The sequence below is a fragment of the Talaromyces rugulosus genome, chromosome II (genome assembly GCF_013368755.1).
Source record: "Talaromyces rugulosus chromosome II, complete sequence".
Classification (NCBI taxonomy): Eukaryota; Fungi; Ascomycota; class Eurotiomycetes; order Eurotiales; family Trichocomaceae; genus Talaromyces; species Talaromyces rugulosus.
This window is the reverse complement of record NC_049562.1, coordinates 139,106-152,852: the sequence shown is the minus strand read 5'-3', so window position 1 is coordinate 152,852 and position 13,747 is coordinate 139,106. Positions and strand designations below refer to the sequence as shown.

The 13,747-nt window shown below is 48.5% G+C and overlaps 5 protein-coding genes across 5 annotated transcripts; 3 read left to right on the top strand and 2 right to left on the bottom strand.

The window, feature by feature from the left end:
• Positions 1-469: 469 nt before the first annotated feature.
• TRUGW13939_02512 (uncharacterized protein) lies at positions 470-1,105 on the top strand (the record flags this gene model as incomplete). The annotated part of the gene is made up of 1 exon (XM_035485705.1): positions 470-1,105. One exon carries the CDS (start codon positions 470-472, stop codon positions 1,103-1,105), a length of 636 nt encoding a protein of 211 aa, XP_035341598.1.
• A 1,253-nt stretch (positions 1,106-2,358) lies between these two features.
• TRUGW13939_02511 (uncharacterized protein) lies at positions 2,359-3,978 on the top strand (the record flags this gene model as incomplete). The annotated part of the gene is made up of 3 exons (XM_035485704.1): positions 2,359-2,590; positions 2,653-3,463; positions 3,528-3,978. The coding sequence occupies 3 exons, from the start codon at positions 2,359-2,361 to the stop codon at positions 3,976-3,978; spliced, it is 1,494 nt and encodes a 497-aa protein (XP_035341597.1).
• Positions 3,979-4,514: 536 nt separating this feature from the next.
• On the bottom strand, positions 4,515-5,700 carry TRUGW13939_02510 (uncharacterized protein; the record flags this gene model as incomplete). Its single annotated transcript, XM_035485703.1, has 3 exons — positions 4,515-5,002; positions 5,072-5,412; positions 5,480-5,700. 3 exons carry the CDS (start codon positions 5,698-5,700, stop codon positions 4,515-4,517), a joined length of 1,050 nt encoding a protein of 349 aa, XP_035341596.1.
• Positions 5,701-5,964: 264 nt separating this feature from the next.
• TRUGW13939_02509 (uncharacterized protein) lies at positions 5,965-8,195 on the bottom strand (the record flags this gene model as incomplete). Its single annotated transcript, XM_035485702.1, has 4 exons — positions 5,965-6,514; positions 6,577-6,833; positions 6,893-7,330; positions 7,401-8,195. 4 exons carry the CDS (start codon positions 8,193-8,195, stop codon positions 5,965-5,967), a joined length of 2,040 nt encoding a protein of 679 aa, XP_035341595.1.
• Positions 8,196-9,201: 1,006 nt separating this feature from the next.
• TRUGW13939_02508 (uncharacterized protein) lies at positions 9,202-13,553 on the top strand (the record flags this gene model as incomplete). The annotated part of the gene is made up of 10 exons (XM_035485701.1): positions 9,202-9,340; positions 9,665-10,124; positions 10,221-10,500; positions 10,559-10,705; positions 10,766-11,531; positions 11,614-11,783; positions 11,861-12,390; positions 12,443-12,558; positions 12,614-12,804; positions 12,867-13,553. The coding sequence occupies 10 exons, from the start codon at positions 9,202-9,204 to the stop codon at positions 13,551-13,553; spliced, it is 3,486 nt and encodes a 1,161-aa protein (XP_035341594.1).
• Between the last annotated feature and the right edge of the window lie 194 nt (positions 13,554-13,747).

The following is a 13,747-nucleotide window of genomic DNA, read 5'->3' as shown; positions in this document are numbered from 1 at the left end:
GGTTTGTAGAGCTTATCTTGTTAGCATTGTAATCATCCTTTTGAGCTGATTTGTATGTAGTGGTGGTGGTGCTGGTGGAGTATTACACATTTGATGATATTTAAGGAAATAACCAGATATAGTCCGCTCCCCATTCAATCCTTGGTCGGTATCCTATTGTCAAAAATATAGACAAAGGGAAATGCCATCGATTTGTCGATAGTAGTAACTAGACGAACTTCAATGAGCAATATTTCTTTGAATCACTGCATCTTTGAGTCACAACACAATGAACTATGTCATATAATCCAGCTCAAGCAGATATGACTCCTACAATTAGTGACTCAGGTATGGCTCTGCCATAGGTATTTAAATCACGAAACCCTCGTCCTGCAGTTTAAACCTATGTGCAATCTTCACACACGCGCTCACTGATCACTACCTAACTCAATACATCAATCAAAACATACCTATTACCAGTCTATCCACAATGTCTGACCAAGGGTACCCTGACATCCATGTCGATCTGGATGCCGGCGAAAAGAACGTTGAACTCGGCGGCATATCTAAGGAAGTTTGGAAAACACTCGAGGAAAAATGGGGAAATTTAGCAAAAGCCTTACACAGGCTCAACATATTTCTAAACTTCCATGACCACTATAAGCATGATGACGATGCCCCAGATAGTGTCGATTGGGCAATGACTAAGGGAGCTCCCTCAGTTAACAACACAAAGATTGAACTTGCTGAAATTCGTTACGGTCGAATTGAAAGCATTGCTCCGAAGGATTCCCTTTGGTTTATAATAAAACACCACCAAGACCCGCAGGGCCCAATACACAAAATGTCCACATTCTACTCCTCGGTTCAAATATATAACGGCGACAAGACTGTTAAGCACAAAATACTACCTGATGTTCCTGTTCGCGTTATCGAGGCCACTCAACACGGGTTAGATACTTACGTGCTACTTGCGATGCATGCTGAGCCAAATGAGTGGGGCCCAGTCCTCAATATATGTAAGGGGAGGCTTGAAGTGAAAGAATCAGTAACTGTTCGTGTCATGGACAGCAAGCCCCAGGGAAAGCATCGATCTGCCACTTGGAAAGGCGAAGAAAAGAACTAATTTTAAGTAACCTCCGAAGTGATATCAGTTGAGTCCTCACCATGTTGGTATTACTTCCTTGGTCTTATTTTCTTGGAGTTATTTTCATGGAGTTATGATTAGTGTTTATTAGGCAAGTTCATAGATCTAGACAAATATAAATCATGGTTATATCATCTATAATACTAAAACACGTAATACCTATTAACGAAAATCCTTTCCAATTTAATAGATTTAAGTGAAAATGATAGGTTGCAAGGAGGCGATTGGAGCCAACTTTTTTTAATTGACCACTAATTTACCGCGCCGTTTTTACTGCCGATAGGAGTGATCAGAATAGTTGTTTCTTAATTTTTCAAGCTACTGGAGTACCTGCAGCAAATTAGAGCTAGTACTTGGGAATATAGCGTGTATCCGGCGGGCAAATATCGGATTAACGGATTAACGGATTAATTTCGGATCATGGGACTAAGGTGGGATTAATGCACACCACAAATTTGAAATATAACAGGTTCATATGCAAAACGATCGGAACATGTCAACTATTGTTGACTGCGACTGACCATTCTAGGTGGATGGTATGTATTGGATAGTTCTCATAAAACGGCTTTTTAATGGAGTAGTATAGTTAGTTATCTAAATTTGCTTCATAGTGACATCTGTTGCAGTCTCTTCTCGTATCCGCAGATGAATTACTATAAACGGCCGTAGATCTAAAACTGGGGAAGACATCAGTTGAATAATAATAATGCCAAAAATTGAGGTTATAGGTAATGTGGAGGCGGTTTCAAGCACTGGGGTTACACCTTAACAAACGGGGAAATTATATAGTGTTTCTCCGACAAAGCTATGACGGATTTGGTTATGCCATGAAACAGTCTGTTCCGCATCTCTTCTACGCCCGAAGCATTTTGCCGTCCGGCATGTGATACATGTCTAGAAAGTGTTTGGCTTCGACAAGACTTGGTGAAGAAACTGATTCATCAATTCTCCGACCGCTTAGGGATTAAGATTACTTCCGAACGATTTGCCCGTTGTTTCCCATATTTGTGATGTTACGTCTTGCCCATCTACAGTCGTATGCATCGAATGAAAAGAAAATAATAAAAAAAAAACAAAAAAGAAAAAAAACAACGAGATCGACTGGTTTTACGGGAGGACTGAGTCGTAGTTTAAAAGGAGATCGTCTCCCCTCTCTTTTCGCTAACAAGACGAGGTACAAGCACACTTGAAGAAGATTGTTTCGGAATAGATCATACATACTATCATTTAACATGTTTTTCGAAAAGATTCTCGTTCCATGCCTCATTAGCTCTGCCATAGGGCTGGCTTCTCCGACGATTGGCCATGGTATTAAAAAACGCGCAGATATCGACAGTTTTATCACGACCGAAGGCGCCATCGCTTATAAAGGAACTCTGGCCAATATCGGTCCAAATGGAACAGGAGCCCCGGGAGCCTCTGCTGGTATTGTAGTTGCATCGCCTTCAAAAACGGACCCAGACTGTAAGTTTACACCAATCTCTCATCGGATACATGAATCAAGAAGTTACTTAGCAATGCTTCAGACTTTTATACATGGACCCGTGATTCTGCCTTGACTTTCACTGCTCTGATTGAGAGGTTCATTGCTGGTGATTCCTCCTTGAAGACACTCATTGAGCAATATATTACCGCTCAGGAGCATCTTCAAACTGTTGACAATCCATCTGGAGGTTTGTCAGATGGCACTGGTTTGGCCGAGCCCAAATTCTATGTCAACATGACTGCATTCACGGGTGCTTGGGGCCGACCGCAACGCGATGGTCCAGCCTTGCGTGCCTCAGCTCTAATTGCGTACGGAAATTACCTAATTTCCCAAGGAAGTGAATCTCTTGTATTGTCCAACATATGGCCGGTTGTCGAGAACGACCTGTCGTACGTGGCCCAATACTGGAATCAGACTGGATTCGACTTGTGGGAAGAAGTAGAAGGCTCCTCATTCTTCACAATTGCAAGTCAACACAAGGCGCTTGTAGAAGGAAACACGTTCGCGACTTCTCTCAACAAGTCCTGCGATGGCTGTGTCTCACAGGCACCACTGGTTCTATGCTTCCTTCAGAGCTTCTGGAACGGGAGCGCAGTCATTTCAAATCTGGGGAGCTCCGGACGTAGCGGTCTAGATGCGAACTCTGTGCTCGGCTCAATTCATACTTTCGATCCGTCTGCAGCATGCGATGATGCCACCTTCCAACCATGCTCATCTCGGGCTTTGTCTAACCACAAGGTGTACGTCGATTCGTTCCGCGCTGTGTATAGTATCAATAGTGGAATCGAAGCAGGTTCAGCAGCATCAGTTGGTCGGTATCCAGAAGATTCTTACCAGGGCGGTAACCCATGGTATGTGTACACCACTATATCTAGTCACTCGACAGATCGGTTGATTAATACTGGTTATGAACAGGTATCTTTGCACCTTGGCAGCGGCCGAGCAACTTTACGACGCCATCTATCAGTGGAGCAAGCAGGGTTCACTCACCATCACCACGACATCGCTGCCATTCTTCCAGGACCTGGTGTCCGATGCGGCTGTTGGAAATTATTCAAGCTCATCAACCACCTATAAGTCTCTTACTAGCGCAGTGAAAACTTACGCGGATGGCTTTGTGTCCCTTGTGGAGAAATACACGCCCACCGATGGCGCTCTAGCAGAACAATACGGCAGAGACGACGGTTCCCCTCTCTCTGCGGCAGATTTAACTTGGTCCTACGCGTCGTTTCTGACGGCTGCTGCGCGTCGCAATGGCACGGTACCGGCGTCATGGGGAGAATCAAGTGGGAACGATGTACCCTCGGCGTGCAGCAGCGGTTCTGCTAGTGGTACATATGTGACCCCGACTGCGACCTCGTGGTAAATTTTCAAGGTCTATATTCGTTCATAAAACTAGAAGGATAGCGATTATTATCATACAAAGGGAATGTTGTTTGGTGCCCTTCACTTCCAATCTACAGGATGAGGCTCTTCTAAAAGCGGCTAGGATTGGTGGTGCCCCAAATTGACTTCTATTACATGATGTTACATATGTAAAATATATAGTTATATTAGGGAAAACTTTTTACAGTCTATCAGTGAGATTGTCCCCTTTCCTATAAGAGTACAATTCTGCGCCAAGTGACCTCGAGGAGAAACCTATACATAGTTTTCTTCCACTGTGGATTTTATGCTCTCGGTTCGTAGCTAGACTTTGTAGAACTCTGCTATAGTGCTCCTAGCCAACGGTGTCGAAGAAGATCCTCAGGCGACGGCCGCTCCGTAGGGTTAATTTTCATCATCGCGAATAAAAAGGAAGCAAAGTCTTCCTTGACTTCCTGGTCCAAACCTGGCATAAATGCGTCTGAAAGGAGCCCCGGCCTGTTCATAGGGGGTGCATGCCTGACCATTCCTTCGTCATTAAAAACCAATTGGACGATATCTTGACAACCTTTCTCCAGTAAAAGCCTTGGGGACAGGGCCGAAGAGATCCACAATCTCTGTTAAATGCTGTTTAAGCTCGTAGTGTCCATCAGGAGGAACTTCACCGCTGAACATGCGCACCGCGCAAAACAGTTCCAGGAGGACAGCGCCAAGGTTCCAAAAGTCCGTTGTAGCATCCCATGGGGCTTCGATCAGAACCTCGGGGGCGCGGAGGGCGACAGGTTGAATCTTCTCTGTGAGGTGTTTGTCGGCCCAGCTCGAGACCCCCCAGTCTCCGAGAACGATATCGAAGTGAGAAAAATTGTCGGTGATGTTGAAGTAATAACGACGAAAAGAACGAGAAGGAACGACGGTATATCGCTCTTCATTCTTTTCCTGATGTGGCATCAACTCCTTGACTAGGTAGCCAGATTCTATAAGAGTGTAATCTCTCATTTTCACAAAAATGTTGCTCGGTTGAATATCTATTCCGAATGTTAACTCAGAAACCAGATCAGACTTAAGCCTTCTTATGGAAGAAAGAAACGGCGTACCTGTATGGATAACATTATGGTCATGAGCATAGTCCAGCGCTAGTAGCAGTTGAATCGTAAAGCGTCGCATAACCGATTCTGGGATCATGCTTTCTGGGAACCAGCCGCCAAAACTACGGAGACTCTCTCCAATAAGCTCAAACACCAGGCATACATGCGTCCCGTTGGGGCCCTTGTGCTCAAAGTCATCCACCAGGTGGCAGATTTGGTCGTACCCAACCTGCTTAGGGTTTCCATTTTTCAGATGTGTCAAAATCTCTCTCTCAAAGAGATCTTTCTCTGCACCGTAACATTCGGCACTAAGAACCTTGAGGGCAATGAACTCAGAAGAGTCTCGCTTCCTGTATTTTCGTATTACCATGGGGTGCCTAACAACCATGCATACTTACGGACAGGTAGGCAACTTACTGTCTCTGAGTGTCTCTGGCAAGCCAAACGGTGGAATAGGCGCCGTAGCCGAGCTTACTTAGTACCTCGTACCTGTCGTGGTATATGTCGCCAACGTAGACCGGATGGAATCCGCCAGGTCGATACACATGTCTGCCTTCTTCAATATCTCCTGGAGATCTCTTGGCGTATATTGAAGGCGATAGAGGCGTCTGGCAATTAGAATATTCCGAAGTGGCCATCTCTGACGCCTTGAATCGACCCGCGCGTAGTTGATGTAAAATGGACTCGACGTGGGGAAGTGTTGGAAGAAACGTGTGTGCGCGAGTGACTCATTCCCCTCGCTTCGGCAAGAAATGTCTCTTAACGAAAAAAAATCGATTTCTTTTTACGTACGACTTCTTACCACTTTCGTGTTATCTAACATGTTCGCTATTCATAATTAGGTATACCAGTGAATATCATAGTCCCTATTTAGTATATGACAACACCGCCACTGCCTTATTCTATGTATCCTCCAGCATCCTCATCATGGATTGGTTCTTGTTGAACCAGTCCCAAAGTTGAGCCCCCGAGAGATCCATCTCCACGTCTACATCACCAAAGGCCGTGTTGCGAAACACCATAGGCCCGCCTAGTCCACCCACAAGCCCCATGCTCTCCCCATTAGCCTCGCTATGCAACGGCAAGGGACCGGGGGCATCTACAGTATTCGTCGTCCCCGAGTCTCCTACAATTCCTGCGGAGTCCAATGGACTGAGTGCGAGTTCGTTCGAGGCCTTGCGGGCAAATACACCGACATACTGCATCGACCATGGCATTCCCACTTGCCCACTGTCATCGCGGGATTTGACCTCGACATACTTTTCCGCGACGTCGTACAACGCTTTGAAGAGGCGCCGTTGCTTAGCGCATGTGTTATGTACGGGGGTATTTGATGTAGACTCGAGCGTTTCGACAACACCCCTCATGTGCTCGAGGTCTGAGGTCTTGGACGTCTCGATAACGTGGCAGAACAGGATGATGAAGGGTATGAATGGAGACTGGATGATAGTCCTGTATCTCCACGTCAGATTGATCGGGTCAAGGTCAGAATGGGGCAATCGTCGATACCAAACCAGTTGATGTATGTTTCAAGGAGAACTGTCTTCCCTCGAGCCTTGGTGATGACAGCGACGCAACGGTTGTGTTCTTTAAGGGTGTCTCTGGCGGCATCGATGCATTCCTGACAAAATGCGGACGTCGATGGTATCTCTGGGGCGATACTTCGGTAAATAAGCGTAAGCATGCATAAGCCGACTACTCGGTCGTAACGTCTTGCTATTTCGTGATAATCAACGCCCATCACATGCCCTTTGCTAGCTTCGTAATGGTCCTATGGTCAGTCAGCCGTCAGTGTTGTCTTGAGTAGTTAGGTAGCTAGGAAAAGCTCACGTGGGTGTCTTGGGTACGTCGCATGGTAGTTTTTAACTCGGCTGCGAGATCCCGGGCACGAGAATTGCGGATGTGCGGTGGTTGTGTGAGAGCTCCTGGACTGTATATATCGTCATATATCCGGCCCTGTATAGTTGCCATGTTGACCCAACCGGGGGCCAGTTCAGCCAAAAAAGAACCGTTGGGACGTCCCATACCAATCCGGGTCAGTGTGATGTCCTGATCCCGAAAGGTCGATGGACGACCAAGGCGTAGCGACAACATTTTTTCTGTTGTGTATATGGTCCAAAACAGATCTCTCTTCTGGGCCTGTTCTTCTGGCCCCTCTATGCATGCAGGCACGTTATGTTGCAAACCAAGAGCTTGTATCATATGCGAGGCCGAATTGATGAAGTTCCACGCGGTGGATGGCTTACTCTTCTGGAGACAATACAATGACTAGCAGGCAATGTTAGTCGGAACGGGCTCTTTTGACTCTCGTAAAAAATGAAAGTGGCAAAGATCTTACGGCCATGCCCATCGCATATACGAAGTCGATATTTGTTGGCTGATGAAACCGAAGGTTGGCCAGGACAGTCTCGAGGTTCACCTCGCATATGAATGCCTGCGCGTCATAATCTTGTTTTGTTTCTTCATTCGTGGCGACTTTGGAACACTCGCAGAACAGCCAGTAAAGGCCGCAATGGACAATAACCAAGTCGGCTTCGGTAGTTGGGCTAGGCGATGCGATTTTGAAAAAGTAGTCGTTGAACTGGGCCGGTCTCATAAGATTTCCCAACCATAACATGGCTACTTGGGAGGATTCCCGGGCCATACGGAAGCACATGAATACCTTGTCCATGGTTGGTAAAGGAAGGCCGCGGGTCGTCGAACCGAGTGGGATCGCCCTGGCGTGAGGATACAGTTTATCGAGTGTATCAGACTGCGGTTTCCCAGAATTGACTGCTGACCTAAGGCCGTCCAGGGCCGCTTCCATCTCGTGTGCAACTTCGGAGTTGGTCGTGTTGTCAATGGCGTTCTGCAAAAACCGACTCGCAAAGACGGCGTGAGCGAAAAGTGACGATTCACCTTCGTGCTCCTCTTTTGAAGAGTCGTAATGAAACTCACGAATACCCTCGCTGGTAGGCCTATACGACAAGGTCTCTTGGTTTCGTATAGAGCCGATTGATGAAGCAGATGGCGTTGGTTCGAGCAAACAGTGCTCCTCCTGGATGCTCTTGATAGGGCCTGCAAAGTCGAGGGAGTTAGACGTTCTACTGTTCGTCGGCTCATGACTCAACCGGCTCATCCTCTCGTTGAGCATGTCAATTTTTCTCGATATTTCATCCAGTTTTGAATCATTTGGTGGCTATCAGCATGGTGCTCCGCCTCACTAGGGTGGTTACCTTGCAGTGACTTACTATGTGTTCGAGACCATGACCCTCTGCCGCCTTTCTCTAGGCTTGGGGCCCGTTGCGTATGAACATTCTGTCCCAGCTTTGACGCAATGAGAACAAGGGCTGACGCGGTCACATTTCACCTGGACGAGAAATTAGACAGTGATGGGTAGGGATGGATTTCCTGTCTTCTTCACCTTGCGCCGGCGGCATCGATGACACTGTTTTTATCGAAGAAGCTGGTTAGCCACTTGATATGATTCCACTTGTAGTCTGCACGTAGGAAATCTCACAGCCAACTTCTCAGCCACACCAGCATTGTGCTCTTCCGAGAACGACACATCTGGTTCTTCTTCCATCGAGGGTGCGTGGTGGGGCTCGCCGAGGCACCGCCGCCCGGTACATGTAGTTAATTACGTCGCGGGTTGATTCTCTGACAAGCGAGCGACGAGTACCACGATGTGAAACTGCAGGTAGAGATATCGGAGCCCACATGGCACGTTGTGATCCGAACAGATGGTGGCGGAGGGAGAACATTGAAGGTCTTTCGGAGCCTAACACGGCAAGAAACATCGGAGGCTCGGAGGCTCCGCTCCCCGCATGATGTCCAGGGTTATTCAATGCTGGGAGCGGACATTGTAGACTCCAAGCTCCCGAATGAGTAGCTAGAGACCATGGATAAAACGTGCTTTCTGTATCGCCAAGGATTAGGGGTTGTTTTGTGTTGTAGCCTAAATAGTTGTCTCCCCTGTCTTGAGTTGTATATATTCAATGTTCTTTCTCCTTTCCTTTCAATCCCTTTTACCTGTGCTTCAATGCTACTTTCTTCTATGTTGTGCTAATATTGATATATAAATTGTTGTTTTTATCAGATTGCGCTCTGCGTCAATCATCCACTCTTTCTCTTTTTTCTGTCAACACAGAGCAAATAAGATGGCAGTATATTTGGATCCTCGAGAGGCCGAGGACACTGCCGTGGCAGCCAACGATGGTTATATCCCAATCGAATCTGAAAAAGAAAACAAGGAACCTGCCGAAGAGAAGAAGAACGGCACAAATGGCCTGTTGGTAAGTGCGACCAGAGCGTTGATAGACTCATTGTCATCCGGAGGAGTAGACTGACTAGGATCTACACTGTAGAGAGTTCTTACTTTCGGTGATACTAGACTCTACGTCGTAGAATGTATTGCTTTCATAGCTGCTACTGCATCTGGTGTTGCTCTTGCCTTGGTGAACCTAGTCATGGGAAATTTCTTGACACTGCTTAGCAACTATAGTTTCTCGGACACGAACTCGATGCCTGACAATTTCATGTCCTCCGTGCGAACGTCGGCGTAAGAGAATAAATTTCCCCCTCTTTCTTACACGAAAGAAAGTCTCTACTTCATTTACATAGGTATCGTCCGTCTGGTAGCTACCTACATCTACGCCTCTTGCTTCACCTACGTCGCGTACTACTTGACGCGCAATGTCCGCCAAAGCTATCTACGGGCGGCTCTCAGTCAAGAAATTGCTTACTACGACCGGAGTACCTCCGGCTCTATATCCCAGCAGGCGACTACAAACGGCAAGCTCATCCAATCCGGCATCGGAGAGAAACTGGGAATTGTCATCCAAGCCATCTCTACCTTTGTCGCGGCATTTGTGATCGCGTTTGTCACGCAATGGAAGCTTACTCTAATCCTCATATTCATGGTGCCAACGCTGATCATTGCGCTTGGCATGGCCGGAGGCATCGATGCCATGATCGAGGCCAAGATTTTGCAGGTTTATGCCCAAGCTGGTAGCTATGCTGAGAACGTCCTGGGAGGAGTCCGGCATCGCCATGCTCGACCACGGCGAGATTTCAGACCTAGGTACAGTCTTTGTGTTAGTGTCCCTCCTCCCGCGAGACAGGAGCGAAATTCCTGTTGATTAAAAAAAAACCCCCCTAGAGCTAACTCCGATGCCAGTGTTCTATTCTCCGTTATCATGGCCGCAAACACAATCATGCAGATAGCACCGCACATGGTAACCTTCAGCCGCGCGGCAACCGCAGCTTCAGAGCTCTTCACTCTCATCGACAGGAAATCCGAGATAGACCCATTTGATGAATCGGGAGAGAAACCCGAGGGAACTGCCGGCGTCATCAACATGCACGGTATTGACTTCAGCTATCCTACACGTCCAGATGCCACCGTCTTAGAGGGCTTTTCCCTACGTATCCCCGCAGGCAAGGTCACAGCGTTGGTCGTGAGTGGTATCCAATCGTATTCATGTTGGGACGTCTAACCAGGCGGGAAATAACTAGGGACCATCCGGGTCAGGAAAAAGCACGATCGTCGGGCTGCTCGAACGGTGGTATAACCCCTGTGCAGGCAGCATCTCATTAGATGGAAACGACATCAGCCAGCTCAATCTCAAGTGGCTGCGGACTAACATCCGTCTAGTTCAACAGGTAAGATACACAGAATTCATACTGCTGTTGACTGGAGAAACGCTTTTCTAACGTATCCAGGAACCGGTGCTTTTCAACGGGAGCGTATTTGAAAATATCTCCAACGGCCTCGTTGGCACACAGTGGGAGGAGGCATCGCAGGATGACCAAATGCAGCGCGTCCAAGAGGCCGCAAAGATCGCTTTTGCACACGACTTCATCCAGGAACTGCCTCAAGGATACCAAACGCGTATCGGCGAGAGAGGCGGTCTGCTCTCTGGAGGGCAGAAACAACGGATCGCCATCGCTCGCAGCATCATCTCAGAGCCCAAAATCCTACTCCTCGACGAAGCGACCAGCGCTCTCGATCCGCACGCCGAGGGCCTCGTCCAAAAGGCTCTCGACAGCGCCTCCAAGAACCGGACGACCATCGTCATCGCTCATAAGCTCGCCACCATCCGCAATGCAGATAACATTGTGGTTATGTCCAATGGCAAGATCATGGAACAGGGGCATCACGAAGAGCTGGTGTCTAGGGACGGCATCTACGCCACTTTTGTCAAAGCTCAGGATCTCGCGCCGAATCACGTCAAGGAGAACCATGACTCGGAAGGCACAATTACGCTCGACGAGGCATCTGAAAGGAGAGGTGATCATGTTATTCGCGACCAGTCTCTTGCCAGGATCAGGACGACCGAGGCGCAGCAGCTGGCCACACTCAAGGACCGGGAAAACCACGACTTCAACGAGAAGACGGGTATTATACACAGTATCTGGAAGCTTTTGAGAGGGTCACCGGAAATATGGCTTTGGTTTGCGATCACAACAGTTACGTGCATCGCAGGAGGTGAGTAGTTTCACCTGGGAGCGCTTTTCAGCTCCAGCCCTTGACAGTAGAGTACATTTGCTAACCACAAGGTCACTCTCAGCGGCCGTCAACCCAGGGCAAGCGTTTTTGTTAGGAAATATCATGAGCGTCTTTACTTCTCCAGACATAGTCGCTCGTGGAAATTTCATCGCGTTGATGTTCTTCGTCATGTCACTTGGCATTCTCGTTGTATACTTCGTCATGGGCTGGTCGACCAATTCCATCGCACAGGTGAGAGAACTTTTGTGCTTTTGGGACAATCCCCTTTATAGTATCGCATAAAAATAACTGACCATAGCGTATTTTAGTGTCTCAGCAGGAAGATGCGACGTGAAATCTTCGAGTCTTTCCTCCGACAGGACATCCAGTTCTTTGACCGGCCAGAGAACACGGTGGGCGCCCTCATTAGCCGGCTCGATTCTTATCCGCAGGCTATCCTGGAGTTGATGGGCTTCAATGTCGCCATAATCCTCATGTCCGTGCTCAACATCGTCGCGTCGAGTATTCTTGCGATCGCTGTGTCCTGGAAACTCGGACTGGTCGGTGTCTTCGTTGGCCTGCCTACCATGATGCTAGGCGGCTACGCGCGCGTCAGGCTCGAGACGAATATGGATGATGAAATGGGTCACAGGCTATCTGCCAGTGCTTCCGTGGCTTCGGAGACCGTCATGGCGATCCGCACTGTCTCCTCGCTCGCCATCGAGACCACCGTGTTGAAGAAGTACGTTGACGAGCTTGATCTCGGAATCTCTCATACGATCGGGCCCATGTTCCACATGATGGCCTGGTTCTCTCTCACACAGTCTGTTGAATACTTCGTGTTGGCATTGGGGTTCTGGTGAGCGTTCGCTCCCTCGGGTAAAGCGACTTTGCTGATTGATTGCAAACAGGTGGGGATCGAAGTTGATCAATGACGGGGAAATTAGCCTCTATCAGTTTATCGTGTCATTTATGGGTGTTTACTTCTCCGGCCAAGCAACGGCATTGGCTTTCAGTTTCGCCAGCAGTGAGTCCGAACGATGCTCCAAGCACGCTGGGATCAAGTTATTGACAGCTTCCAGGCTTCACCAAGGCAAACCAAGCCGCCAACTACTATTTCTGGCTCGATGGACTTAGCGGAACAATATGCGAGACTAACGATAACCTAAAAGAGAGACCAGTGTACGGGTGTTGCTCCTACGACTTCCAAGACGTGCAGTTCTCGTATCCACTGGCGCCACACAACCGGGTTATAAATAGCGTGTCTCTATCGGTAAATAACTGCTGCGCTGACCGAAGGCTGATATTGCTTTCACTGACACTGATCCTTTATAGATTCGACGAGGTGACTTTGTGGCCTTTGTGGGCGCCTCAGGTTGCGGAAAGAGCACGATGGTCTCGCTCCTGGAGCGCTTCTATGACCCGGCAAGTGGCTCCATTACCATTGACTCATCGTCGCCCCTGTCATCTATCAACCCGCTTCTGTATCGCAAGCAGGTTGCCCTGGTGCAGCAAGAGCCAACGCTCTTCCCGGGCACAATCCGCGAGAACATCTCCCAGGGTGTGCCGGATCTGATCGTGACAGAGGAGGCGTCAGAAGAGGTGCTGGAGGAAGCATGTCGAGCAGCCAACGCATGGGACTTTGTCTCGTCGCTGCCAGAGGGCCTCGACACACCGTGTGGAACGAGTGGTAACCATCTTTCAGGGGGTCAGCGGCAACGCATCGCCATTGCCAGAGCGCTGGTACGCAAGCCAAATGTGATTCTACCCGACGAGGCCACGAGCGCGCTGGATACCGAGTCGGAGAAGCTCGTCCAGGGCGCGCTGTCAGGGGCAGCGTCGTCCCGGGACCGCATCACCATCGCGGTGGCGCATCGCCTGTCGACGGTCCGCGACGCGAGCTGCATCTTTGTCTTCTACGCAGGCAAAATTGTCGAGGCCGGGACGCATGGTGAGCTGGTTGCGAAGGGGGGCATGTACGCCAGGATGTGCGAGGCTCAGAGGCTACACGGCGCTGCATGATTTCTTTGCTGTAAGCGTAAGGTAGTGGCTTTTGTAATAATATCAATGTCTAGTTAGAATACTGCGACTCGTCGATCTTCCAATACGGAGACCAGGTTCTTTTGAGACGCTAGAAGTAATTACCTATTACACTCATTATTTGGTTGATTTTCAATCCTAGTACTGGTAGCCTCGGCAAAAATAGAAGAAGCGAA